The 25676-nt window shown below is 37.9% G+C and overlaps 2 protein-coding genes across 2 annotated transcripts; both read right to left on the minus strand.

Moving 5' to 3' along the window:
• Positions 1-2015: 2015 nt before the first annotated feature.
• mid1ip1b (MID1 interacting protein 1b) lies at positions 2016-3854 on the minus strand. The gene is made up of 2 exons (XM_056759005.1): positions 3711-3854; positions 2016-3362 (listed from the first exon to the last, which is right to left on the minus strand). The coding sequence occupies exon 2, from the start codon at positions 3111-3113 to the stop codon at positions 2670-2672; it is 444 nt and encodes a 147-aa protein (XP_056614983.1). The 5' UTR covers positions 3114-3362; positions 3711-3854; the 3' UTR covers positions 2016-2669.
• Positions 3855-4893: 1039 nt separating this feature from the next.
• Positions 4894-25092, minus strand: tspan7b (tetraspanin 7b). Its single transcript, XM_056759184.1, has 8 exons — positions 24939-25092; positions 10291-10479; positions 9970-10044; positions 9736-9831; positions 9502-9657; positions 9338-9421; positions 7209-7291; positions 4894-6977 (listed from the first exon to the last, which is right to left on the minus strand). Exons 1-7 carry the CDS (start codon positions 25017-25019, stop codon positions 7223-7225), a joined length of 750 nt encoding a protein of 249 aa, XP_056615162.1. The 5' UTR covers positions 25020-25092; the 3' UTR covers positions 4894-6977; positions 7209-7222.
• Between the last annotated feature and the right edge of the window lie 584 nt (positions 25093-25676).

Raw genomic sequence — 25676 nt, forward strand, 5'->3', positions numbered from 1 at the left:
CGGGCAAACAGGCATCAAATTCTCTCAAGTTGATTTGTCTATCCAGATTTAATATATAAAATGTTAAATGAATCTGGTTTTGAAGGATAGACTTGATCACGTAGTTCTGTGAAATAACTTGCACTTAAGTGAACCGAAAACCTTTTCAAAATGAACAGTTATACATGGAAAAAACATTTATACGTTTTAATTACGGTTGACCTACTAGTCCGGTTGTCGGGCCTAATTTACGGTAATACCCAAATATATCAAGACACAGGTGGTGTAAAAATCAATTGCCACAGTGTTTGAAAGCAATTTTCAAGCGGAACGCACCGGCGAATTTCATTTGAACGCTGGAGAGTTTTCAAACTTCTCAACACGAGCCTCTTGAGGGGGTTTAAGTCTTTAGCTTCTCCGGCGAGTTCGCATTATTAAATTCAGCGCAGAATGCTTCCCCTAAATCAATTTCTTAACCCAATTATGCAACGCTTTATTTTGTTTTGTCAACTTGTTTCCATAGTAACAACTTCGCAGCTGATATTTGAAACACACGCTTGTTGTTTGTGTCAGTCTGTGTTTAACAACATTGGCTGCACTTGTATATGACTTCTTATATTGTCACTGGAGGACTATAATGTACGGCTAAACGTCATTCTGGGAAATCCCAGCATGCAACAGATGATGAGAAGAGAGAGCTTTGAAGCATCTTTTGAGAAATGAGATGTGAAATTTTTGAATGGGAACGTGATGAGACGACTCTTTTCTATTTTCAACACACTTGAATTACTACCCAAACAATTCGTCATGAACTATTCTGAAAAATATGAATGTAACTTACTCTCTTTCTTGTCTTTTTGCACAAAAAAGATCTTCGTCTTGACTCTATAATGAAAAAAACGATGTGTTTGCTTTTGTCACCATCATTAAACATTTTCAGATTGCACCTGATAACTATAACCTTTTGGCACCCAGCGGGTACGTTGCGTCATACCTGCAGTCCGTTCCTGCTCCACCACATCGCTTGGAAATTTAAGCATGTCACGCCACGGGCTGGTCTTACATCAGCCAGACTGTAGACAAACAGTTTCTCGGTTCCTGGGTTTATGAGAAACGCAACATCAGCAAACCCAACCAAACACCGATAAAGTTGTATCCAGAATTCCTAGTTAGGGTGCAGAGAGGAAGGAGATGTGGAAATGTCAACCTTGAGGGTTTAGACTGTGACTAGAAACTCCTGAAGTGTTGACACTATCTGATATCTGTCTCGAATCAGCTTTATCTAAATGGTCATGGTGACACTGTTCCATAAATCTATCAGTAAAGGTCAGTTTGTCTGCTAGTCTGAGAAGAACTGCGATAGATGATGACCAAAGAGCAAAATCAAGACCTTGCTGTTCATCTCTTGGACAAATGTTGATATGATAAATGCTTAAACCAAGGAAGCAAAGGATGATCTTTTTTGTGCCTTGAATAGGTAGAAATGCGAGATGCTGTGGTTCAGCACAGAATTAATTGTGTATTGAAAACGTCAATATACCTCTACCCATAATGCACCACCCTACGTTCAATGTACAAAGGGGTCAACTATATTTTATGTTTTGGGTAGAATTTGGGGCAAGTAAATCCTCTGCTTATATAAACTTTTGTTCAAGACCATGTAACATGAGAATTGTGTATAAACAGTTTAAACTTGGAATATTGCTTCATGGAACTGTCAGATGGACATTTAGATGTCGGTAAACAAGTCAAGATTTATCATCAAAGGCATTTATAATATATATAGCACTCGAAAATACAACATTGCTGGCTGTGGCCTTCTGGTATCACCCCCTGAGTATTAAACTAGCGTGGGCAGTTTAGAGATGTCAGTCATTAAGTGCAGTTCAAGCGGTGACTCAGCAGCACAAACGGGAAAAATGCACTGCAGGTGCTGGGCTTTTATAGATGTTGCCAGGTCTTAATATAACTGATCGTGTCTTATCTGCTTTGCAGACTTCAGCAGTTGCATGTGCCAACATTGCATACCGTCGGCACGCTATAAACCATTTCAACTTTATTAAAGGTTTAAAGGGGAGATAATAGATACAGTTAAGCATCACACAGTCCGAATCAACGATTTTGACACATATTACCAAAACGTTTATTTTCTTGACCCATGTTAGAAAAAATACACGACAGAGCGCAATGTTTTGGGTTAGACTACCGGATGTGACGCAATCTCCTGGAATCCGTCAACATTCTATATAGACAAACAGAAGCTTCATGCGATTCCATTTCATTAATTATGACGTCACCCTGCACCATCTCATTGAATTTCCGAAACTTTGGCGCAATAATGTGCTTTCAAAATACACGATAAGAGATTTTACATTGATGCGTTACAATCTCATTGTAATGTAAAGATACTAAGGGACCTTCATGTAAAATGCTTGCTATACTTTACAGTGCTTGCTTACGTGTATTCTTAAATAAAGCCGCGTTTTAATTTGACAAGTCTACAAGGCAATAATATCCAGATTGTGCAACCAATATCGGGGACATCGAGGGTGCTTGTAAACCGGCATCGCGTGCACTACAAGTCATTATTTTCCCGTCCAGAGAGATGGGAAAGATGAGTAGAAGTCAACGGGGTTTTGGCTGCGATCCCGGCGCGCACCCTCTCGTGCGCGTGCGCTTTAAACATCGTTTCAATTCCCGCATCCTCCGATGCCGATTTCCTGCTTGTACCTATTCGTCAAAGTGTTCGCTTTTCGGGTGAGCTTCGCCAGTACCGTGTGCAATCCGCTTAGGTGAAAACGAAACAACTTCTCCAAGTTCTCGTCGTCCGGCTCGACGCGCGCCACGTCCAGGGTCGCCGTCGTCGCGCCGTGCTTATCCTTGCGTCTTTCGTCGGCTTGCAGCACGCCCCATTCGATGTCGGTCCTGATCGATTTGAGGAGAACGTATGAGCCGTACATGTCTCCGTTGTGGAAAGAATTCATCTCCTTCTCGTCCTCCTGCTCCAACAGGACGTCCCTCAACAAACTTGGCACCATCACCGTCTGGTCCATGTTGTTCACGGCACCAATAAACCGGTTCATGGCGTTGAAGAGGGAGTTCTTTTGGTTGTGAGAATCAAGTATTTGCATCATCTTTGCGGTAGAGATCCGTCTTTCGGAAACGTTGACCCGGGGAGCTTGCAAACAAGATGATGTAAGCTGGTTATACTTGGGCTGGATGGTCCAGATAGAACAGGTGGTTTAACCAAATGATAAACCGGACTTAAAGCCCTGAGGGATTGTGCGGTTCAGCTGAGTAGCGCAGGTGGGTTTAAAGCCAGGGCGGGGCCTCCGTACGTCAATCAAACACTTCGCGTGCAGCGTCACCGGATAAAATGTGACCTGAAATAACACAGAGGGCGAAATGGCTCAGGATGTGCAATGTTATGTGTTAAAAAACTAAATAGATTAACATTACTGTAATGTAGCAAGATAAGGCTGTACAGACTACGTTCACGCAAAAGCATATTTAGACACAGGTTGCTAACACACATCTTAAACATTTATCAACATTAAACTGCACGTGGTTGAAAATCTTTGCGTTAAAATCTATATCGCATACAGGAACGTACATTACGCGCTTCCTACCACTCCTTAAATCGCTATAGGAAGAGGCCGGCCGGCCGGGAAACGAGACAATCGAAATAACGTCTATCAAAAACTGTTGAAGATAATCGTATACAAACCAACCTTGGTGTCCCTTAAACGCGGAAACGGCTGACAAAGTCCAATGAAAACGATAACTGACGATAAAGTCGCGGAAAGATAACATTCATCCAGTAACCGACAGTGGGTGGGCGAGGCGTGGAGCGCTACGGTGCTTATGAATATTCAAAGAAAGCATCAGCCCACAACCGCTCGGCCGCTCTCGTCCAATCAAAAGCCAGTCGCTGAGTTCATCCAGGAGGTCGGCGCTTAGCGGCGGCCAATCAGAAGGCGGGATGGGGAATCCGGCCGCGAGCCAAAGCCAGCAGTTCACGGTCAAAAACGCGACGGAGGAGATGAAGGGAGACTGCGCGAGGGAACTACCGAAACATGGCGATAGAAACTCCCTGAAATTACGTTTAAAACGCTGTTGTTTAGGAGTTTTTGTGTTTAATATCGTACTAAAGAGATTCGTCCATTCACCCTTTGATTTCAGTTCATCATAAAAGTTGATAAGCTATAAAAGTTTAAAGAATGTTGTAAATGTTCATTTCGTAAGGTTTTAACGTAAAACCTTTGTTGAGAAAGATTATTTAAAGATGGCAAATTTCGATACCCTACAAAGCAAAGAAAGATAAATAGAAATACTGAATGTGTTTGTTTTTTTGGGTTTCATGTAAATTCCACTTGCAAATGTTTGCAAATGATAAGAGGATGATAAAGTGAAGGTCTAAAATCAAACCATAGTTTTCACTCAAACCTGATGTGAAAGTCACGTGATAACAAAAGACGAATGCGCTTGATTTTTTATACAAAAAGTTACTCTGGCTGGGACACCTGAATGACCTTATAGGGTATATACAACTTTATATAAACTATACATTTATCTTTTAATTAATCTAGCAATAAAAATATATGTTTAAAAGTTGGGTTAAAATCGTGCAGATTTGTGATAAAACTCTTTGCCAAGTACTAAATCATTCTCTTTTCCATTAGTTTATTGACGGCTGATCTTCCTGCTTTAGAAAATGTATTGTACTATGTAAAGTGTATAGGTCCCAATCCCATATATTTTTAGACCCCGTATTCACGTAATGCCGTCATTCGTTGCTCCGTTACGTTTTTCACCAGCCTCGTAGTGACATCTGGCGGTCAAAAGTGGAACCTTCAATGAGCGTAACTGGGTCAAATAGAATCTGAATTTCTTCAAAGACAAACGAGAAACTGATAACGACGAAGAACCATTTTATTCATAGAGAACACAGCTGTTTACAATATCAACGTACATTTTTTGTTGGCATGCTAGCTGGTGATGCGTTTTAAAAAGTTGTATATTATACAAAGTACATTATTATTCTGCTCATCTATGTTGAGATGCGTAATTTATCACGTGTTCAGACTATGAGTTCTTTAATCTAATACTTGATCAACACAAGGGGCAGTTGCAGAAATGATTAAAATATTAATATAATAAAACGAGAAGAAATTAATAATGCAAGAGTAAAGCATGTCAAATCAAAACACAAAAATAAATAAAAAAGTGTAAATATGGAATTTAAAGAACTTGTTAACAGTACCTCACAGAACACATAAATTGAATTGAACAGATTCAAGCCAAAGACTACAGTGATTTCTACCACATACGTAAAATAAATAAACAATAAATAAAACAAAGAAATTTCAGTCAACTGTGATTCAATAAAGCATTTGTCTATCCTTAGTAAACAACTGAGCCAAATAACTGTTCTCTGTGATTCTTGAATTCATTTGACTCCAGAAAATCTCTGTTTATTTCATTTTATATAGAGCCGTAAATCACAATTTTTACAAATTTTTCAGTTTTTCCAATTGTCTGTCATGCAGTTATGAAATTTTGATAGCAAATACAAGTTTTCTAATGACCAAACAGTTCGCTATTCAACCACCAAAGTTAATTTAACGACTACCATCTGTTATGACTTTGATACACTAATTTATTTGTTTATTAAATACCGTACTCAGAGAACATTATTTCTTATTCCAAAATGTCATTGTCTTATTAGTTTCCATGCAAAACTCCACCAACATTTGCTTAAAAAATAATGTTTATGTCCCTAGAGGTATACAGAGTAAATATTTAAAATGCTGCGATATGCCCAGTGTGATTAAATTCTTACAGTAATAGTCGAAAAATACAGTTAGTCAACAGTCCACGAGAGAGAAAGATACAATGTCAAACTGTACCTACAACCTAATAGCTGCGAAATACAATCACAGATTAAATAGTTAGATTGATAAACTGTAGACAAAAATCTAGTTAACACTTCAGTCTAAACGTATATTAGTTCTTCTGTACAGTCACCGCTATACAATATGTGGCAGAAATTTGCTTGTTTTGGCTTTCACAACACAAAAGAATTGACAGTTTTTGCATGATTCTACGAGAGATTTCTATGTGATTATGTCGTCACGTTCTCTAACGCTGTCCGCCCGGTGTCGAGATGTTGAGAAAAAACAAATTATGTTAAGCAATAAAAAGCAATTTCTGAGATATACCCATGTGCCAAAGTTTTTACAACAGCAACAACAACAAAACGCATCTTGCCATTTTTTTGTGTTTGTCCTCTCGAAAAAGCATGTATTTAACTATTCTGAAGTAAAGCCACTGTGAGATCAGGGGTTGAACATCATGTCCTAACCAGGTGCGTCAAGCTTTCCGTGACAATTTTCCATTCACACTACGTGGAAATGCTGCACGAAGCAACAAAGTAACACCCAATATAAACATCTGGTGTGCAATATACAGCAATGTCAGGCAGAATTTTGGAACAATACGATTTCACTGTGGCTATCAACATACTGACAAGATTTTGTTTTTAGTTGGGACATAAAATCTCAAAAAAAGACACCGTGACCTAACCAAGTTCAAGTTAAATCGGACAAATCAAAACATATTTAATGTTTATCACCCACGATGAGATTTCATCATGTGCAGGTTTGCGTTCAGTCAGGACATGGTGTTATCGAAATGCTCATGATCTTAGTTTTAGCGTGTGGCATGAGATGGATTCTGCATGCAGGGTAAAATACGCGTATGCAGGAGTGCATCCTAAAACCACTTCCTTTTCCTCGCTGACGTTTCGAAAGGAGAGACTTCGGTCATGGCACAGCTGCACGACTGAGGAATGATGCACTACCCGAAAATAGAAAGCGAGGAAGGCAGAAAAGACAAGCTGAGAAAACGATGAATATAAAAGAGACAGAACGAGAAAAGATGGAGTGTGCAAGCATTTTGGGGATGCTTTCCCTTTCCAAAGCGTGTGTTTCCTTTGCCTGCAAGGATTGAAAAAAAGGTTTAGACTGTGTGTGAATAACGTATTTATTAAACGCACTAAAATACAGTAAATAATATTTTTTCCAGAATGAAAAAAAAGTATTATTTAAAGTTCAGGGTTCATTTCTAGTTATTAAAAATACCTGTGTCAAAAAAAAGAAGTGTATAGAATTTCCTCATTTATATGAGCTAATTGAACTTATGTGTGCGCATGCGCGCTCTCCACTCACCTGTGCCCGCGCCGCTACACCATCTCATACTGATTGGCAGTGATGAATCGTGACAGGCAGCAGGCCAGCAGCATCCCGATCAGCTGAAACACAGGCGCGTGCGCGTCGCTGTTACCATGGTAAAAGTGCATTTCACACACGTTTCCTCCCTGAGCAATTGCTAATTCAATTAAACTGTGATCGTCGCTCTCCGCGCGCTGAAATTCTAGTTGCCATCGTAATGAATGGTTACCGATGTGCATTTAACCGAGCAGCAAACTTCACTCTCTGAGAAAACACGCACACGCTTCTAAAAAACAGATTAGCATTGCCTCCTACTTAGCATTTTAAGCATCACGTACAAATTTAAGCTTTGAGGGGAGAGATAAGGGGAGCGAGATATAAAAGTGTGTGGGGGGGAGGGGTATCCATGACTGAAACAGGCACGCGCGCATGTTTACTAAACGAGGGCTGGGAAAACACACTCAGCCCGGGTCGACGTTTATCGCGGGGTTGCCATGGCTGCACACACTCGCGACGGTGCCGATCAAGTCATTACAACGGCACACGTATCGCTTCACCTGCGTGTGAAAACACCGGCCAGCTGTTCCGTCGGAAAACAAATTTGGGTCAATATTAGTTCGCGAACTATAACATGACGTCATAAAGACACGCAAACAGAGGAAAGCGTTCCTGCTTTGGAAATGATCAAATACAACCTTAAAGGTAACGTTAATGCATGTGTTTTTTATATTAAAAAGTTATGTGTCGAAATTATCGGTTTTTATTTTATGCCAAAAATCATTAGGATGTTAAATAAAGATCGTGTTCCACGAAGATATTTTGTACATTTCTTACCTTAAATATACAAAAACTATTTTTTTGTGAGTGGATGGCCTACAATTACAGTGCCTGTGATTAACAACTTCAAAGGCCATTTTCTCAATATTCTGAATTTTTTGCACTGTATCTCAGACAGATATTGTCCTATTCTGACAACTCATGCATAAACAGAAATCGTATTTAATCAGTTTTCAGATTATGTAAAAATCTCCATTTCGAGAAATTGACCCATAAGACTGGTTTTGTTGTCCAGGGTCACATTTTACAATCAGTTTTGCGTCTTTTAACATCCCAATAAAACCAACAAAACAGCAAACACGTTTACTAGATTGATATAGTAAACATGTTGTTAATTATCGTTTAACATATAAAATCTATTATTTAAATAATAATTAGTATTGATGCAAATATAACATTTAATATAAATATTAAATATATTAACCATGATATTTGTGGTAAAACTATGGTAAAAATGTTGAACTAACGTAACTTAAACACGTTTTCGACATTGATATAGTAAACCGGTTGTTAATTATCGTTTAAAATATAAAATCTATTATTTAAATAATAATTAGTATTGATGCAAATATAACATTTAATATAGATATTAAATATATCAATGATGATATTTGTGGTAAAACTATGGTAAAAATGTTGAACTAACGTAACGTAATCACGTTTTCTAGACTTCTATAGTAAATCTGTAGTTAATTTTCAGTTAAAATGTTAAATATATATTTTCAAAAATTCAATGACCTCTTTTTGAATTGCCTTATTAATATGAAAACAAAATGTAACATTTATTATAAATATGAAATATATTGGTATTTGTGGTAAATTAGGGTAAAAATGTTGAACTAATGTAACGTAAACACGTTTTCTAGACTTCTATAGTAAATCTGTAGTTAATTTTCGGTTAAATTGTTAAATATATATTTTCAAAAATTCAATGACATTTTTTTGAATTGCCTTATTAATATGAAAACAAAATGTAACATTTATTATAAATGTTAGATATATGGATATTTGTGGTAAATTATGGTAAAAATATTGAACTAGCGTAACGTAAACACGTTTTCTAAATTTTGTAGTTAATTGTCGTTTAAAATAATGAATGTATTATTTCAAGTGAATTGGAATTATCTAAATATGCCCTAAATAATAATAATTCAAACAATATCATTTAATACAAATATTAAACAAGATATTTGCGGTACTAAGGTACATTGTTTTTACTAATAAACAACAACTAATAAAACCATAGCTAGTTTTCCGTCCAACATGATACCATAGTGCTATGGCCTTACCTGCGAAAACGCAATTCCAAATGTTACTCCAGCAATAATGCCCATGTTAGTCTCGATAAAGGACGTCACCAGCTCATAGCAGCCCTGAAACCAAAGATTTGATTTAAATAAAGATAAAAACAAAGATTGTTTAGTATTAAACTGCACTTTTATGTCTCCGTTACCTGTTGGTAGACTTTGCCGGCCGCTATGGTGGCGTTCTGCATGTCAGCGGGGTGACAGTCGGATTTGGTAGCGCAGCAGCTGGGCGGAATTCCATTGGTGGGGAAATAAACACTGGAAAACCAGCTAGTGTAGTTCATAACGCCACAACAGCGCAACTAAAGATAAAAAACGAGAGAGATGTTTTCTTGTAATCAGAACAAGCGCGTATGTGAGACCTCAGTGTGTCCACTTACACTCCTCTGGACGTTGTCCACCGCAATGCTTTTCTCATCCTGGGCGTTATAGTTTAGAACGGCCTCATTGTAGGTTCTCAAAAAGGTGCCTTTGATCTGAGAAGAACACACACACACATATACACACTCCATCAGATGTCCACAACAAGCCCTCCTGGTGTGTGACAGATGGAGAACTACGAGATGCATTATGGACTATCTGCTGAGAATCTGAGTTGTGTTTGTGTGTCGTACCTCATGACGAAAAACAAAACCCGAGATGCCGGCGACCAGCTCTGACAGGAAGACCAGAGACAGGAACATTGCATACTAAAGAGATGCAAAACAAAATATTATATGTTAACTATAAACAGTGGTAGAACTTTATTCATAATATTGTGGAAATGTCACATGTAAGTATAATTAAAATGTTTACTGGTCTATAACTGAAACAACATTTTTCATTAGTAACATTATCTATTCCTTTAATTCATTTGCATTCTTCAGATTGGATTTTAATTGAATTCAGTTATGAATCATGTACAACACTGGTCGATTTAGATTCTGGTCTCTCACCAGCTTGAGCATCCATGGACTTCCACGGCAGGTGGCGAAACATCCGAACAGGCCGAAAACAATGATGGTGGTTCCGGTTCCGATGAGCACGTACGGAGCGTTGGTGGAGTTTTCAGCTATCAGTGAGATATACGGACCTAAAATGAACTTCCCCCATAATCCCACTGCCAACAGGATCGCCCCTGTGATCTAGAGAAAGTGGAAAAGTAAGATCTATAAAAAAGTGCCTTCATGTTAAAATAACATCAAATAAAGATAAATTAAATGCAGAAAGTATTACAATTAACCTGGTAAGCAAAATGCAGAAGATGTATAAACCTCACTAAATGTTTGATTTTATTTCTAATCTTCAAACAGCCATTTTTAACAATGCAGTCAGCATGTTTACATAAATTTAAACGACTGTCAGTTTTGTATGTTGACCAGCAGAGGGCGCTGCTGTATCAACAATATTCACCACTAGAACCTTCTGTGAAGTTCTCACTGTAGAACAAAATGTGTGCAAACAAGCTGACTACACATAGCAATCCAACAAAATGTACAAAATGTATAAAATGTGAGATTTAGTCAAATCTAAACAGAACTAAGTCAAAAATAGCTACCATTAAGATCTACAAAGTGTTGACTTTTTAATTTACAGAAATGTAAGAGTATGAGCATTAAAGATTATTATAATATTTTTTGTTTTAAAGCTAAACAAATTCTAACATAAAAACAAAAAAAGCAAACCAAAATTTGATTTAAAATGAAAGTTTATTCAAAAGTAATTAAGCATATGAAGATTGGGAGGAAATTAAATGTGTAAAAGAGTTTTTTTATAAATATGTTTTTCCATATATATAACATATTAGCACAAATGAATATATCAAGTGACCTGACATTAAAATAAGGCAGGGTTATATGGAGTTTATATCAGCGGTTTGGAGGACACAGGAGGCTCTGTGGGTGGAATGTGCCTTTGGCTACTGGTCACAGATTGGCCGTCTGTTTCTCAAGTAACACATGTAAAATGACGGAACTAAACCAGATCAGCATACATGAGCCAGAGCGGCACATTTGTGTCTCTCTAACCCAACCAAATCTCGCCTGTGACACTAAGAAAATCCACATGTATCTTAACATCCATGAGCAATAGTGCATGTGTGCCCAATGCAACTAACAGAAAAAAGTACGATGTGATCGACGTGGCCCACTCAGAAAAAGCAGTTTACTCTTCTCTAATCGACGATGCAATCAGGTTTCTCGCCTCTGAAAGCGTCACCTTTCTCACAGATGTGTTAATGAATGTGAGGAGAGCTGAGAGACGAAAACGCTGCTCAAAAAACACATCACAGGAACAACTCGAAAGACTGAACTCGATTTAAACAGAACTTGATTTCACATGTACGAAGACACAAAGATTTTACGCGGTTCTTAAACTGCTTTGTTAGTTGACAGCCCGATAGGTTTCGAAAAGAAGAGAAAGAAAATGTTATGCACTTTAAGCTGAATGAAAGCCCCATGTTATCATGCACACCATGTCCACCATAGTATCGAGTACACAATGTCCCGACTACAGCTCATGCTGAGAGAGAGAAAAAAACAACTATAACTTTCACAAGTGAAACAAAACATCCGAAGAACATTTAAATCCCATCCGAAGAACATTTTAAGGTGTGCTTCTTTATTACGTTCCTTTTACACAATACTATACATCAGAACCCAAAACTAGACAGCGGACCGGACCTTGTGTTCTTCGAGAAGGCCGGAAAAGCAATGTTTTATTGAGCAAAAGGATCTAAATTATTCATACTCTCTTCAGTCTTAGCCAGGGGTCTGTTTAATAACTCACAACCCAAAAAAGTCCTTGATTCTACAGTCTGATATGTAAAAACCACACATATGCTTTAAAAAAATGAAGATACAAATCAAATACATTTTCTTTTCCTGTGACATTTATCTGCTAATCATATGTGAAACATTAAAGGGATAGTTCACCCAAAATTAAAAAAAATCTGTCATCACTTAGTCACCCAAATGTTGTGTCAAAGCTGTATAAATGTCTTTGTTCTGTTAAACACAAACAGAGATCTTCAAAATAATGTTGGAAACCAAACCATTGTGGGGCACCATTGACTAACATAGTTTCGCTTCCTACTATGGAAGTCAATGGTGCCCCAGAACTGTTCGGCTACAAACATTCTTCCAAATATCTTCTTGTCTGTTTAGTGGAACAATAAAACGTTTACAAGATCGCAAGAACTTTGCTGAAGTAAACGATGACAGAATTTTAATTTTTGGGTAAACTATCCCTTTAATTTCTACAAATGACTCGCAAACCAAAATGTTAATCTTTGATGTCGACGTCTGTTCAGTAAAATCTATTATACTTCTCGTCGTCAAGGAAAACACTCATGACAGCAGAAGAGGTGGGTGCCATGGCAACGCTGCCATGGTGACACCTTAATTCTGTCCTTCTCTTTGCATTTAGAGAGTTTGGTAATGTTGGATAAATGGATTGTGACGGCAAGTTTTTTGGAAACGTTAAGAAACAAGAATTCATATCTGGTTTAAATAAGCATAGGTGTATTTCTTTAAAAAAAAATGTACAGGCTGTAAAATGTCTGTAAATACACAGATCACTGAACACCAGGGTGCTAAATGATAATGACTGTATGCTAATGCAAAAAAATCGTTTTAATGAGCTGACGCAACTGTTAATGTATTTTGATTAAATGAAGCAAACAACAAAGACAGAATGGTCTTATAAAAAAGTGTCTGATATACAACACTATAATGCCAAAGGCTTTTATGCACATGAAGAGAAAAAAACTTTTAAATTGTAAAAGATGATGATGTTTGAACATGTCAGATAACATCCAACTGAGCGCTTAAAAACCTACAACATGATGCAAAGAGAGAGAGAACGAGTGAGAGAAATGCTGATTTAATACATGTCTGATGCCAACAGGAAGTAGCTCTTCTTCATTTCGCCGCAAGACATCCTACTCTTTCCATTTCAAACGTCTGATCAAGCTAGTGTTGTCCTATAAGCTTGAATTCAGCTCAGAGAGAACAATCCTGCGTGTGTGTGTGTGAGATGCAAACAATCGTGGGAACTATGTTCTGCGATGCCCACTGTCACTTCCTGACCCCAGATCTTAGAAATCATCACGTCTAATTTTGAATATCACAAATTGAAAATAATCCAAAATAACACAATGTGAATAGTTGAACTCAATGTCTCCAAATAAAATTGTTGACAGTCAACATCTAAAATGAAACACAAAACTTGTCGTTTTTTCGAGTAGATAATTTTTTTTGTGTGTTTCTCACAACTGCCTTACAAATCCCACTTGGTCATGAAATCATCCAGACCGATGACATCACTGTGAGAAAGGGAAATTAAAGAGACAGCGTGCCCCCCAAAAAATCAGTCATCATTTACTCACCCTTGAGTTGTTTCAAATCTGCACAAATTTCTTTGTTTTGATGAACACAGAGGAAGATATTTGGAAGAATGACTATAACCAAACATTTCTTGGCCACCATTGACTCCCATAGTAGAAAAAATGACAATGGTAGTGAAAAGTGCTCCAGAAGTGTTTACTTTCCAACATTCTTCGAAATATCTTCTTTTGTGTTCAACAAAGAAATGTATAAAGATTTGGAAGAACTTGAGGGTGAAGAAATGATGAATTTTTTTTTTTCCGGGTGAACTGTTCCTTTAAAGGGGCACTCTTTGATTAACACCGGCCACAAGCCTTGTATTATAGATTTCTCTCGGTCCAAACACGACAGTAAACACCTCAGTACATAAAGATGTCGTGGGCTGCGACACTGTGTGTCTTCTCATGTTGACACAGGGAAGAGATCACGCGGCCATTAGAAAAAGTGTAGAAAGAGCGATGTCTTATTTATTACATCAAATAAAAGGTTTTCAGTATAAAAAGAAGGATAAAAGTCAGGCAGGAGCTAGGACCTGCATTAATATTATAAAGACTTTTCAGCAGAGACGCATTTTAGCAGAGACACTCATAGATATCTATGGAGATAATTTCCAGTAGAGAGACGTAGAGAAAGATTGTCTAAAAATCTCCCAGAGGAGGTTGCTTTGATTAGGATCAGTATGTGAGTAACATTGGTTTTTCTGCTCAATATATATATAGATATAAACAGCTTATTCTTAGGTAATACAAACATAACGGTTCATTACGCAAGGCCTTAATACACCTCTAAAGAAATAGTTTAGTATATTATATTGCATTTCTGTCAACAGATCCTCCTAAAAACCCTGTATTGTTCCTTTAAGAAACCGAGCAGCTTCCATAGATAAGACTTATTATTCACAGCCGATCAAAGCGCAGAACAAATTTCACCGTAAATTCAACCAAATTTCATAGCATGGTTGGTTGAGCGCAGTCAATGTGCCTGTCCTTTGTCGAACCAATAGGAGACAACTGTATCCATGGCAACAGTAATCCCCAAAACCCTGTAATCTCAATCTAACAATCTAACAACCACCTACAAAAACATTTCCAGTTCGACTCGTGTGAGATCTACTATCATTTAACCCTCCGTATCTCCACCTAAATTAAAGATGTTATGAAAATATTTTTGCATGTGATTAAATGTTTTCTCTCTCGTCCTGTTGTTTGAATGTTGGCCGTCATTTTCAACCTGCTTTCTGCAAGCAATCCGGTGTGTGAGACAAATGGTCAAACACACACATTCCTACACAACAGATGACCTTATAAACACTCATTCAAACACGTCTTTTTGCTCACGCAACACTGTCACATCAGTGTTTCTCTCTCCTATGACCAAACTGGGAAAAGCTTTCAGGTGTACTGACTAAAACATATTTTTTCACCCAAAAATGACAAATACTTCATCATTTACTCACTCTCATGTCATTCCAAACCTCTATGACTTTCTTTCTTCTGCAGGACACAAAGAAGATATTTTGAAGAACGTCAGGTAACCAAACAACATTGAAAGCAATTGACTTCCTATTAGTGGTGGGCCGTTAACGACGTTAACGCCGTACGCAGTGAGACTTTTATCGCGCGATAAAAAAAATGTCGCCGTTAATCTATTCTCAAAGTTGGGTTGGGAGCTGGGTCTATACTACGCAAGCTATGATGACTTTCACCTTGATATTTTAGCGCGGATGTATACCAGCTTAACTGCACTGTACGGGGCGAGAACGAGATTTTTCAACTCGCGTGATTCGCGTCATTCGCGGAAGCAGAAGCCGCCTCATCATCTCATAACCAGGGCTTCCTTCGCGCGATTCGCGCAGCAAGTAGGTCTATTGGCTCTTTGCATTAACATATAAATCACTCGCGCTTGACACGCCATTCGCGTTTGGTCTGAACACAACATAATGTTACTGTGAAATTACCGCATCAAACGTGACGTGCTAACATGGATGCAGCTATGAAGCCGCCGGGTTTGCTTCAGGGAATATTAATTTTTAAGAAGCTTCCCAATAGAAACATCGACAAGACTAAGGTTGTTTGCACCTTGTGCAATGTGGAATTGGTTTAAAAAAAAAAACTTTCTCTCAACAGGTAGTGGTCTAACTTTAGTTGAAACCAGTAACTTTGTATTGAGATCTAATGTATTATGGCTAATGTCCTGTATGACATATCGCTTGTTGCTCCCTCACTCTTTGTAAGTTGCTTTGGATAAAAGCGTCTGCTAAATGACTAAATGTAAATGTAAATGTACTGTAGGAGCTCTTCCAGTCTCAAGTACCACCTAAACGCAAATCATCCCTTAGCTAATGCGGAAGTAAACACAAGTTCATCTTATTGAACATAATTTAATTTTCATCACCAATTATCATAGTAGAACAGCTTTCTCAAGCAGTTTGTGATGCATTTTGGAACAGGAGATGAGCCCCTGGTCTAATGCGCCACCTGGCTTGAGAAACCCGTTCTCAAAGACTTACTTTTAGTCATTATTTGGATAGCACACATATTCTGAATGCCTTCGGCAGAATTCAAAAGAGCCATTTTAATCTAGATTAATCTAGATTAATTCCAAAATTAATCTAGATTAATCTAGATTAAAAAAATTAATCTATGCCCACCACTACTTCCTATATACGGACACAAAACCACTCAGACATTTCTCAAAATATCTTAATTTTTGTTTTGCAGAATAAACAATCATATACAGGGTTTGAACGACATGAGGGTCAATAAAAGATGACAGAATTCTCATTTTTGGGTGAACTTTCCCTTTAATTTCCATAAAAGTCACAAACCAAAAAGAGATATTCAAAATAATGTAGGAAACCAAACCATCGTGGGGCACCATTGACTACCATAGTAGTTACTAAGGAAGTCAATGGTGCCCCAGAACTAAGTCTACAAGCAAAACACAGACTCAGCGTTTGACAAGAAAGATCATAAAAATGATCTTGTTTATTTTCGAAGAAAGGTTGCTGCGATGAACTGTGTGGGTACGGACCGAGCTGGTAATTTTTCTTGTCTTCCACTTCATTGCTCTCGTCCATTAGACTGCCGTACATCATCGTGATCCTGTGTTAAGTGCTGTCTGTCCAGAGAGGGTGGGTTAGACGGCCGACCGCACATTTAATGGCCATCTCCAGCTGTCAGAGACGCTGGGCTCCCCGCCGATCTCTTTCTCTCTCGCACCGTTTCCGAGAAACGTTAGATTAAAGTTCAGCGAAAAGGAGCAGAGGGGGAGTGCTGCAGATAGCCTTCGTCTAAATAACACAGCCTCGCAGGAGTTAATGCATTTAAAAGGTCTGTCTCATTATACAGAGAGAAAACTGACAGGAAAATGGAAGCTGACACTGGATTTAATCTGACTGAGAGCAAATTGACAGTTGAAAGCAGTTAGAAGGAAGATAGATAGATAGATAGATAGATAGATAGATAGATAGATAGATAGATAGATAGATAGATAGATAGATAGATAGATAGATAGATAGATAGATAGATAGATAGATAGATAGATAGACGTGCTGCTAACACAACAAACGCTTAGCGTGCCTACTGAGTGTAATACTGGTAATCGCTATGTCAGAACAAAGTGAACAGAGGCATCTAGCACCACAGCTAAAGTCAGACACTAATAATAGCGTCTCTTTCATTACCAGGTCTGTGTTAAACCGGTCAGAGTGTAAAGTCAGAGATATGCTAGCAAAACATGACTCGCGGATTCCTGGACCCCACAACTGAAATTCCAACCTTTGACTTCCACTGCCAGAAACTAATTTTCCAGGAATGCAAACTTCAGAGCTGTCCCCTAAAAGCATACATACATCTCCTAAGATACGTCTATTTGATGTGTGCATTTACATCTGCAAGACGTATTTTTTATACTTTGCTCATCTACAATACGTCTCAGAGACATCTACTTTCAGATGTCAATAAAAATGTCTCTAAGATGTTTATGATTTGGAATGTATGGTAAACTGCTCTTTCTAAGACGTTTATCAGATGTTTTAAAAGGGGTCACAGGGAGTGAATACGTGTTTTTCTGTGTCTTTGGTGTGTAATAGGTTGCCCATGCATAAATTGCAAAAATGTAAGTGTTGGAACAAAAGATGCATTCTATCTAAAAGCGAAATCTCACCCAGACCTGACTGAAACCCCTCGTGTACCCACACCCCCACAAATCTACGTCAGTTCACTGTATGATTTGACTAAGACCGCCTAAATGTATATGCAAGTAAGGTGGGCGTACCTATAAGTGCAATTGCTTTGGAACCTGATGTTCCAAATACGGTAAGAGGCGTTAAATTTCCATCACACACTTGCAGTATTCGACCAATCACAACGCACTGGTGAACTAGCCAATTATAAGACACCTCGCTTTTCACAACGATGAGTTTTGTTAATAATCAGCACGTCTCAGAGAGGCGAGGCAAAGATAAGATACAAAAATACAGCATTTTTTAACCATAAATTGTGTTAGGCATTCCATGACATCTAAAACAAACGATGATATTAATTTAAGCTGTGTCATATGACCCCTTTAACATAGCAGATGTTTTTCAGATCTCCAGGTCTTTACCAGACTTTCAGAGGTACCTCTGTTATCTGGATGTCAAACTTTACGAAGAGACTTTACAAAATTGTAAAAGCTACTTGGTAAGACAGTGTCATTTCAACCAAAAGAAAGTTTTGTGATTATTGCTTAGTTATAATACTACTAATACCAATGATTATAATTATTAATGACCGACGTAACAATGTGTAAATTACAAAAATGTGCATTTTTGGGTGACCTAAATATTTGTTGCAAATCTTATCAGAAACCATTGACTTTTGAATTGACTTGAAAACAGACAGTGTTTTTGGGTCACATAATAATGTAATTACAGCATCAACCGACAGACGATAACTACTGTTATTACCCAGCCAAACTCTGACCCCACGGGTTTGAAAACACCAGCATGTTACGCTCTAATACGTTAAACTGTTAATACTGGGTTATACTACATTCCCATCCATTCAAAACACATAATCAGACTGTATCATTCAGACATCCAGACAAGGATTAGAGCCGTTAGTTTTCATCCGCATGCGCACCACGATGACAAACCTCTGCCAAATGCAGAAATGAGACATTACAATACCTAATACTGGACACATTTCTAGAAAAATTAAACAAAGCAATTACTATTAGAAATGTTTCGTTCAAGTCATCCCAAACAAATCAGATTTCACTTGAATTTAATTTCAAATGATTTAATTCTCAAAAGATCTGAATCGAGGCTCAAAGATTCTTCACTGATAACTGTATTTATCAGACACTCCTTTGACTTTTCTTCTCTTCCTGTTAACAAAACCACAGCGAGTATTTTGACGCAGATCAAAGGAGGTAGGGATCCTGTTTCTTGTGAGATACCAACTTAATCACCACCATGTAGAGCAAGGGACGAAAATGTGTTTTTGTTTTGGATGTTCACCAAAGTAGTTTAAAATGAAGACCAAAGTTGCGAAGGTTACTTGCTAGTTCATGCATTCTGACTTCTTGACACTATTAAAAGTGCTGTCTTCTCAAGCGTAACATAGGTCAACTTGTCAAAAAACGTATGACTTAGCAGTTCTGTGCTCGATTCACACCGCCAGGGTTCGTACAGGTTTATGAAAGTTTTTTCTAACATGGATTCCCGTTTCGCAGTCCTTTATTGGCCAATTCTCCAGGAAAAGCATGACCACGCGTCATCCAGCGAGAAAGAGCACGCCCAAGCATCAACCAACCAGCATGAAAAAGAGTACGCCCATCAATGCGGCTTCACTCGGCTGATGGAGCACACTGTATTTCAGTGATTGTCTATAAACAAGTCTATAAACAGAGTATTTAATGCTGGATTTGGAGATCGTTTAAAACTGCTGGAGGGCGTTGTCCCAGCTCTAAAAGATTCCGGACATGAAACGCACGCGGTAAGTCAAACTAAGTCATATATCTGTGTTTTGTTGCCAATCGTCATTCCATTCCATTTTCTACCGCTTATCCGAACTACCTCGGGTCACGGGGAGCCTGTGCCTATCTCAGGAGTCAATGGGCATCAAGGCAGGATACACCCTGGATGGAGTGCCAACCCATCGCAGGGCACACACACTCACTCATTCACTCACGCACTCACACCCTACGGACAATTTTTCCAGAGATGCCAATCAACCTACCATGCATGTCTTTGGACCAGGGGAGGAAACCGGAGTACCCGGAGGAAACGCCTGAGGCACGGGGAGAACATGCAAACTCCACACACACAAGTCGGAAGCGGGAATCGAACCCCACCCAATCGTCATGTATGTGCATAATGTAAAAAACACAAACCTATAGTGAATCAAATGTTATGCAGGGAAATGCGATGATGTATTGTATGCTGGTGCTGTAGTTCTGTCCACCTGCATGCCTTCAGGAGCTCAACTTTTTACAGAAATAATCGTACAGCTGTATATGTCTTTTATGATTTTGATCAAACTAAATACTATTCGTAGATACGTGCAATACCACTGTATAGGTACTCAAGATTAATATGAGATTGGAAGAAACTGCATGTGTTACCTAATCTTTAAACTACAGTATGTATCAAAAACGCATTTCATTATAAGTAAGTGCATTTTGACGTACAACCATAGTCACACAAATCGTTATCACAGAAGATAAACTCTTAAACTTTGAGACATAATTCACAAGATTATACAAGATGTTTCATATCACTGTACAAGACAGCAAAGAAAGACTAAACCAGACAAAGATTGGTCAATACTTAAGGGGAAATTGTTCATTTTTTGTTTAACATCATTTAAATTTCAATGACGAGTTCTCGCATTGCTTTTTTAACTAGCAGCAATTTGCGTACAAACATTGTAAACAAACCAAAACGTACGCTCATGTACAAATGTTTATTTTCTATTTTCCTCGCATGTTGAACCCAAAACCAATGTACTTAAGTCCACATTCGGTCGTTTCTCCTGCTTTCCGAAAGGAACAAGAACCGAACGCATTTAGAATTTTAACAACATTAAGGAGAAACAAACAAAACATCATCAATGGGCCAACGCACAAAGGGATGAGATATATCAGTGGCACTGCAGTTCTTCACCCTCTCATTTCCATAATAACACAAAAGGGCACCAATGAAACCGGACTGGTAATTGTCTGCCATAATGAACAGACCTGCCAACATTCATAACATTGACTTGGAGCAAAATAACTCTGGGGAAAAATCAACAAGATGTTGAAATGGTACCAATTAGAACTTCGTGATACAAGCATTATATATTTTTCATTCCTGCAGTATAGAGACAACCATTAGGTCCGATCTGACACTTTTAGTGGCAACTAAGATGTAGAAACATTATGAAAGTATGTTATTGTGTTTCATAGATGTGTTTGTTCAGTCATTTGCGCCTTTCTATACTTTGTCACAATAGCGAATCAGAAAACAGCTTGCTTGTCTTTTCAGATTTCAGGGTTCGGAGTGGGTGCGAATAAGATTTTGTTCGCTGTATTGACTGTACCAGCGGATTATATATAGAAGCCGGGAACACTGGCAGGGTGTCTGTAGTCTCATGCTGTCTGAATGTGTATCGGCTACACAAACTCGCACTGCGAAGTAATCCTTCAGTTCATATATTCTAAACCACGGTTTTCACAAATCAATTTGAATTGATCGCTCAGTAAAACACTGACATAATCGGACCAAATATTCAGCTTTGCGTACTTCAGTCACACTTCAATTGGACCAGACGTGAAAATCGAGGGGGGCTTTCACATGCGAATGTACATGTGGGAAGGTAGCATGGGGTGTTGCGTTACGTCCAAAGCTGTAAAAACATCGACTAAGCTGAAATGTGATCGCACTGCTGTCCTGACTCTAATTTAAGCTCTAAGGATTCAGATCTCTTGTCAGGGCCTTTTCTACGTCTCTAGATAATAAATACAATTAAAACAGCCTCAATGATCTCAATAGACGTCTATTTACATTACTGAATTGTTCTTTTTTTGTTATTGTTACACGAGCTATTAGTTACCATAGTGTCCTCCTAATGGATTTGTTTCGTTATATCCAAACCAGGCATTATATTGATATTGATATATTGTTGCTTGGCAATTTATGCCATTCTGTGGCATTGGCATCATGATCCAAAATACATTGTGATGGGATGTGATTTCGTTGTTTCGCCCATTTTTCTTCATCACTTGAACCTGAAAACTACACAAAACACGATACGGCTTGTAACATTATCTATACAAACAGCAGATGTTTGTCATTATTAGCGCTATGAATGAATGTGATCACCGTGATAAAACTGTCCGGGTGTAACACGCAATTCCTCTGTTGGTTAACAGCAGGTTTCGGTGTCATCTGTTGCATCTTCACTTTCTAACCCGATCTGGTTTTTCTCAGTCGGTCTGTTCCAGACTGCTTCTGCTAGAAATACTCGGTGTGTTCTTGGTGTGAGGGAAGAGAGACGGAGATATCGAGCTCCATCTGTCTTCACAGAGACGCACAGAATGAACTGAACTCATCTGGAACATCTCATCGAATGACCGGAAAAATGACAATCATCTTCTCATCTTCTCTACCTGACAGCATCCACCTGTGAGTTCTATCTCAAAGTCCACAATGTGATTTTCTCAGGGTTAACTTTGCTGTATCCAACTTAAAATAAAGAATGAACTAAAACCGAACTTGCGTCCTTTGCAGCCATGTTTAGGTTGGGGTCAAATCAAACATGGCGCAAACTTTGACTCCGGTCTGTAGTCTCTAGAAATAAATGACAAGCTCCAACCGTTAATAGACTGTCTCTGCCTCGATACTACAAAAGCGGGATTTAGGTCAAAGACTGGTTCGCTTTGCCGGGTATGGGATTGTAGAGGGAAGGTAACAGCCGCTGGTCGGTGGCGAATGTGCCACTATATATTACTGAAGCTCCAGTAAAGACAGAATAAGATGCTGTGAAGACTCAAGAGTCTGTTACCAACTAACACTGATAGTGTTGACCTACATGACAACTGAACTCACTGTTTCCAAACACAGCTTTAGTTCATAGCTGAATGTGTGTTTTATCTTTCCAAGATAAATGACATTAAAATCGATGGCATGGGTTTGGGGCGGGGCTACCTGTTTGCTTGACAAATGGAGGATTGGTTGGAAAGCTGTTTGGAAAAATGTTCTTTACGATTTCATATCGTCACGAAGCATTTGTGAGACTGCATGGATGTTTCAACCAATTGTTGCTTCAAATATGGACAAACCCAACTGCTGGTTTAAGTTCAACTAGAAAATGCCCATATTTGACCCAGCCATGGGTTGAAACAACCCAGCATTTTGAGTTCAAACATTTTGTATTTATAAACATACAGATTCATGTATGTATTTAGGTTGAATGTATTTATATAGGGCTGTCAAACAAGTAATCGCATCCAGAAAAAAAGTTTGTGTTTACATAAATACATACTTAAAGGGATAGTTCTCCCAAAAATGAAAAACTGCATCATTTACTCACCCTCAAGTTGTTTCAAACCTGTATACATTTCTCTGTTTTCCGATGAACACAGAGAAAGATATTTGGAAGAATTTGAGCAAATTTCAGTTCTAGGACATCATCCACGACCATAGTTGGAATAAAAACATTGTATATTTTTTTGAGATAATATGAAGAATTTAGGAAAACAAACATTTCTGGGGCATCTTTGACTTCAATTGAATTTTCCCTACTATCGTAGTCAATGATGTCCTGGAACTAAAAATAACTAACATTCTTCAAATATCTTTCTCTGTGTTCATCAGAACAAAGAAATTTAAAGGGGTATGACACGAGGCTGATTAAATAATGACAGAATTTCCAATTTTGGGTGAACTATCCCTTTAAATACGTACATGTATGAGTATTTGTTTGTTTATAAATACAACATTAACATGAACAGCTTACAGACATCAAGTAAACACAAACGTTTATTCTGGAATCGATTAATAGTTGAACAGTCCTAGAATTCACTTTAATTTCCCATAATGCATTGTTATTGTCCGTGAGTCATAAACAAAGTCATTTAAAGACCAACTTCTTCCATTGCATCTATGGCAAAGAATATCAAAATTCTCTCAAGAACTATCACCACAACACCTATCTGATAATAAATTCTTATTAAATCTTTATTGACATTTCAATGCCAGCTGGTTGAATCACACACACATGACCCTACAGGCATACTGGGGTGGTGCCCGGTCACTGTTACTGGTTTCCATAACTGTTATTCTCTCCAGCTATGACTTAGCCAGTTTGCCAATGCTGTTAAAAACCATCATCTCCATCACTGAGGATGAAGATTTCCTTGTTATTCTTCATATTCCTGTTATTAAATTTGAAGGTCACTGTAACCATATAATAAACCTGTTTATAAAAAATACTAACCTGACCACATGAGGATCTTCATTTCAAATACGTGACTAAAATTCTGTATATTTATCCTCATTTGGACATTAATATTTATATTAAAATAAATATAATGTAATATAATTAATAATGGCCAGCATACAACAAGATTTCATTAATATTACATTAATAATGAAATCATGTGGGTAATTTGGACATTAAAATGAAAATCACACTTAATAATGCGAATCTGTCCACGTTTGTACATTAATTTAATAAAATAATAACGTTTAACATTTGATGCACGTATGTGGCTAAATACAAATCTGAATAATTTATATTTTTCGCCTAAAAATTCACATTTTGCATCCTGTTTCTGAGAAGAATACTAATAACACACAAATATCAAAAGGTTTATATGATATAACACACAAATATCATAAGGTTTATATGATATAACACACAAATATAATAAGGTTTATATGATTTAACATACAAATATCAAAAGGTTTATATGATTTAACACATAAATATAATAAGGTTTATATGATTTAACATGCAAATATAAAAAGGTTTATCTGATTTAATACACAAATATAATAAGGTTTATATGATTTAATACGGCCTTGGATGGGTCCAGCCCACCGTTATGGAGATGCATTTGTTTTCCAGCGGCGCAATAACGCAACAAACCCTTTTTAATACGAAAACATCCATTCAAAAGCCTCACAATATGCTTAAAAATCATAAAAAACGCATAAATGATGATTAAAAACGAGCGTCACTTACCCAGAAGACGAAGGAATAGACGATAAGGAGGGATTTGAGGCAGGTTATCACTGGTTTGGTCTCCATTCTCCTCGATGCCATGAGCGCAGTAGCTTTGGTGTGCTGTGATTCTCCGCTGCGCCTCCGCCACTGCGGTCCAGTCACTCTCGACCCGCCTAGCCAATCAGAGTACGGGATGGTTAGAAAAAGTCCCGCCTTCTGTCGTCAGGCGTATTGCTGGCCAATCATAAGAGGAGAGGGAGCGTTGAATCCCCGCCCTCGAGGAAAGACGCCCTCTGCTGGGCGTCACATGACAGTGACGACAGTTGCGCTAAAGGTGAGGCAGGTGCCTTTGCGTCAATGTTAAAGTGATGGGAAAACGGGGCGATAAATGTTTTTTTGTGGTTTAATTCTGATTATTTTTCACATATAATATTATTTAATGAGGTGTTATCAAAAATAATATATTGATATCATTATTTGGCGTTATGCGATAATATTAAGGACTCTTTGTAAAGCTAAACCTCATGAAATCCTACAATTTTGTCTCAATATTTTAAGCGATTGCATTACGTCACAGCACACAGAGATGAATGTATTTGTGGAAAAAAAGTTAATTAAAAAAGTTAAATTAATAATAATATGGGTATGACGTATTTTACATGTATATTGTTATGTAACAATTTGATAAGGTGAGTTGTTGTAGTACAGGTTATTTGGTTATTTTAGACTCCCCACATTACGGATGATTCATTTATG

Source organism: Triplophysa dalaica, chromosome 10 (genome assembly GCF_015846415.1).
Source record: "Triplophysa dalaica isolate WHDGS20190420 chromosome 10, ASM1584641v1, whole genome shotgun sequence".
NCBI lineage: Eukaryota > Metazoa > Chordata > Actinopteri > Cypriniformes > Nemacheilidae > Triplophysa > Triplophysa dalaica.

Excerpts from the sequence above, each read along its gene's own strand:
- mid1ip1b (XM_056759005.1), bottom strand. The coding sequence starts at position 3,113 with ATGATGCAAATACTTGATTCTCACAACCAAAAGAACTCCCTCTTCAAC.
- tspan7b (XM_056759184.1), bottom strand. The coding sequence starts at position 25,019 with ATGGCATCGAGGAGAATGGAGACCAAACCAGTGATAACCTGCCTCAAA. Across the intron at positions 10,045-10,290 it reads GTCCATGGATGCTCAAGCTG|TATGCAATGTTCCTGTCTCT; the intron begins GTGAGAGACCAG and ends GCATCTCTTTAG. Across the intron at positions 7,292-9,337 it reads TTGGAATTGCGTTTTCGCAG|CTGATCGGGATGCTGCTGGC; the intron begins GTAAGGCCATAG and ends CCTGTGTTTCAG.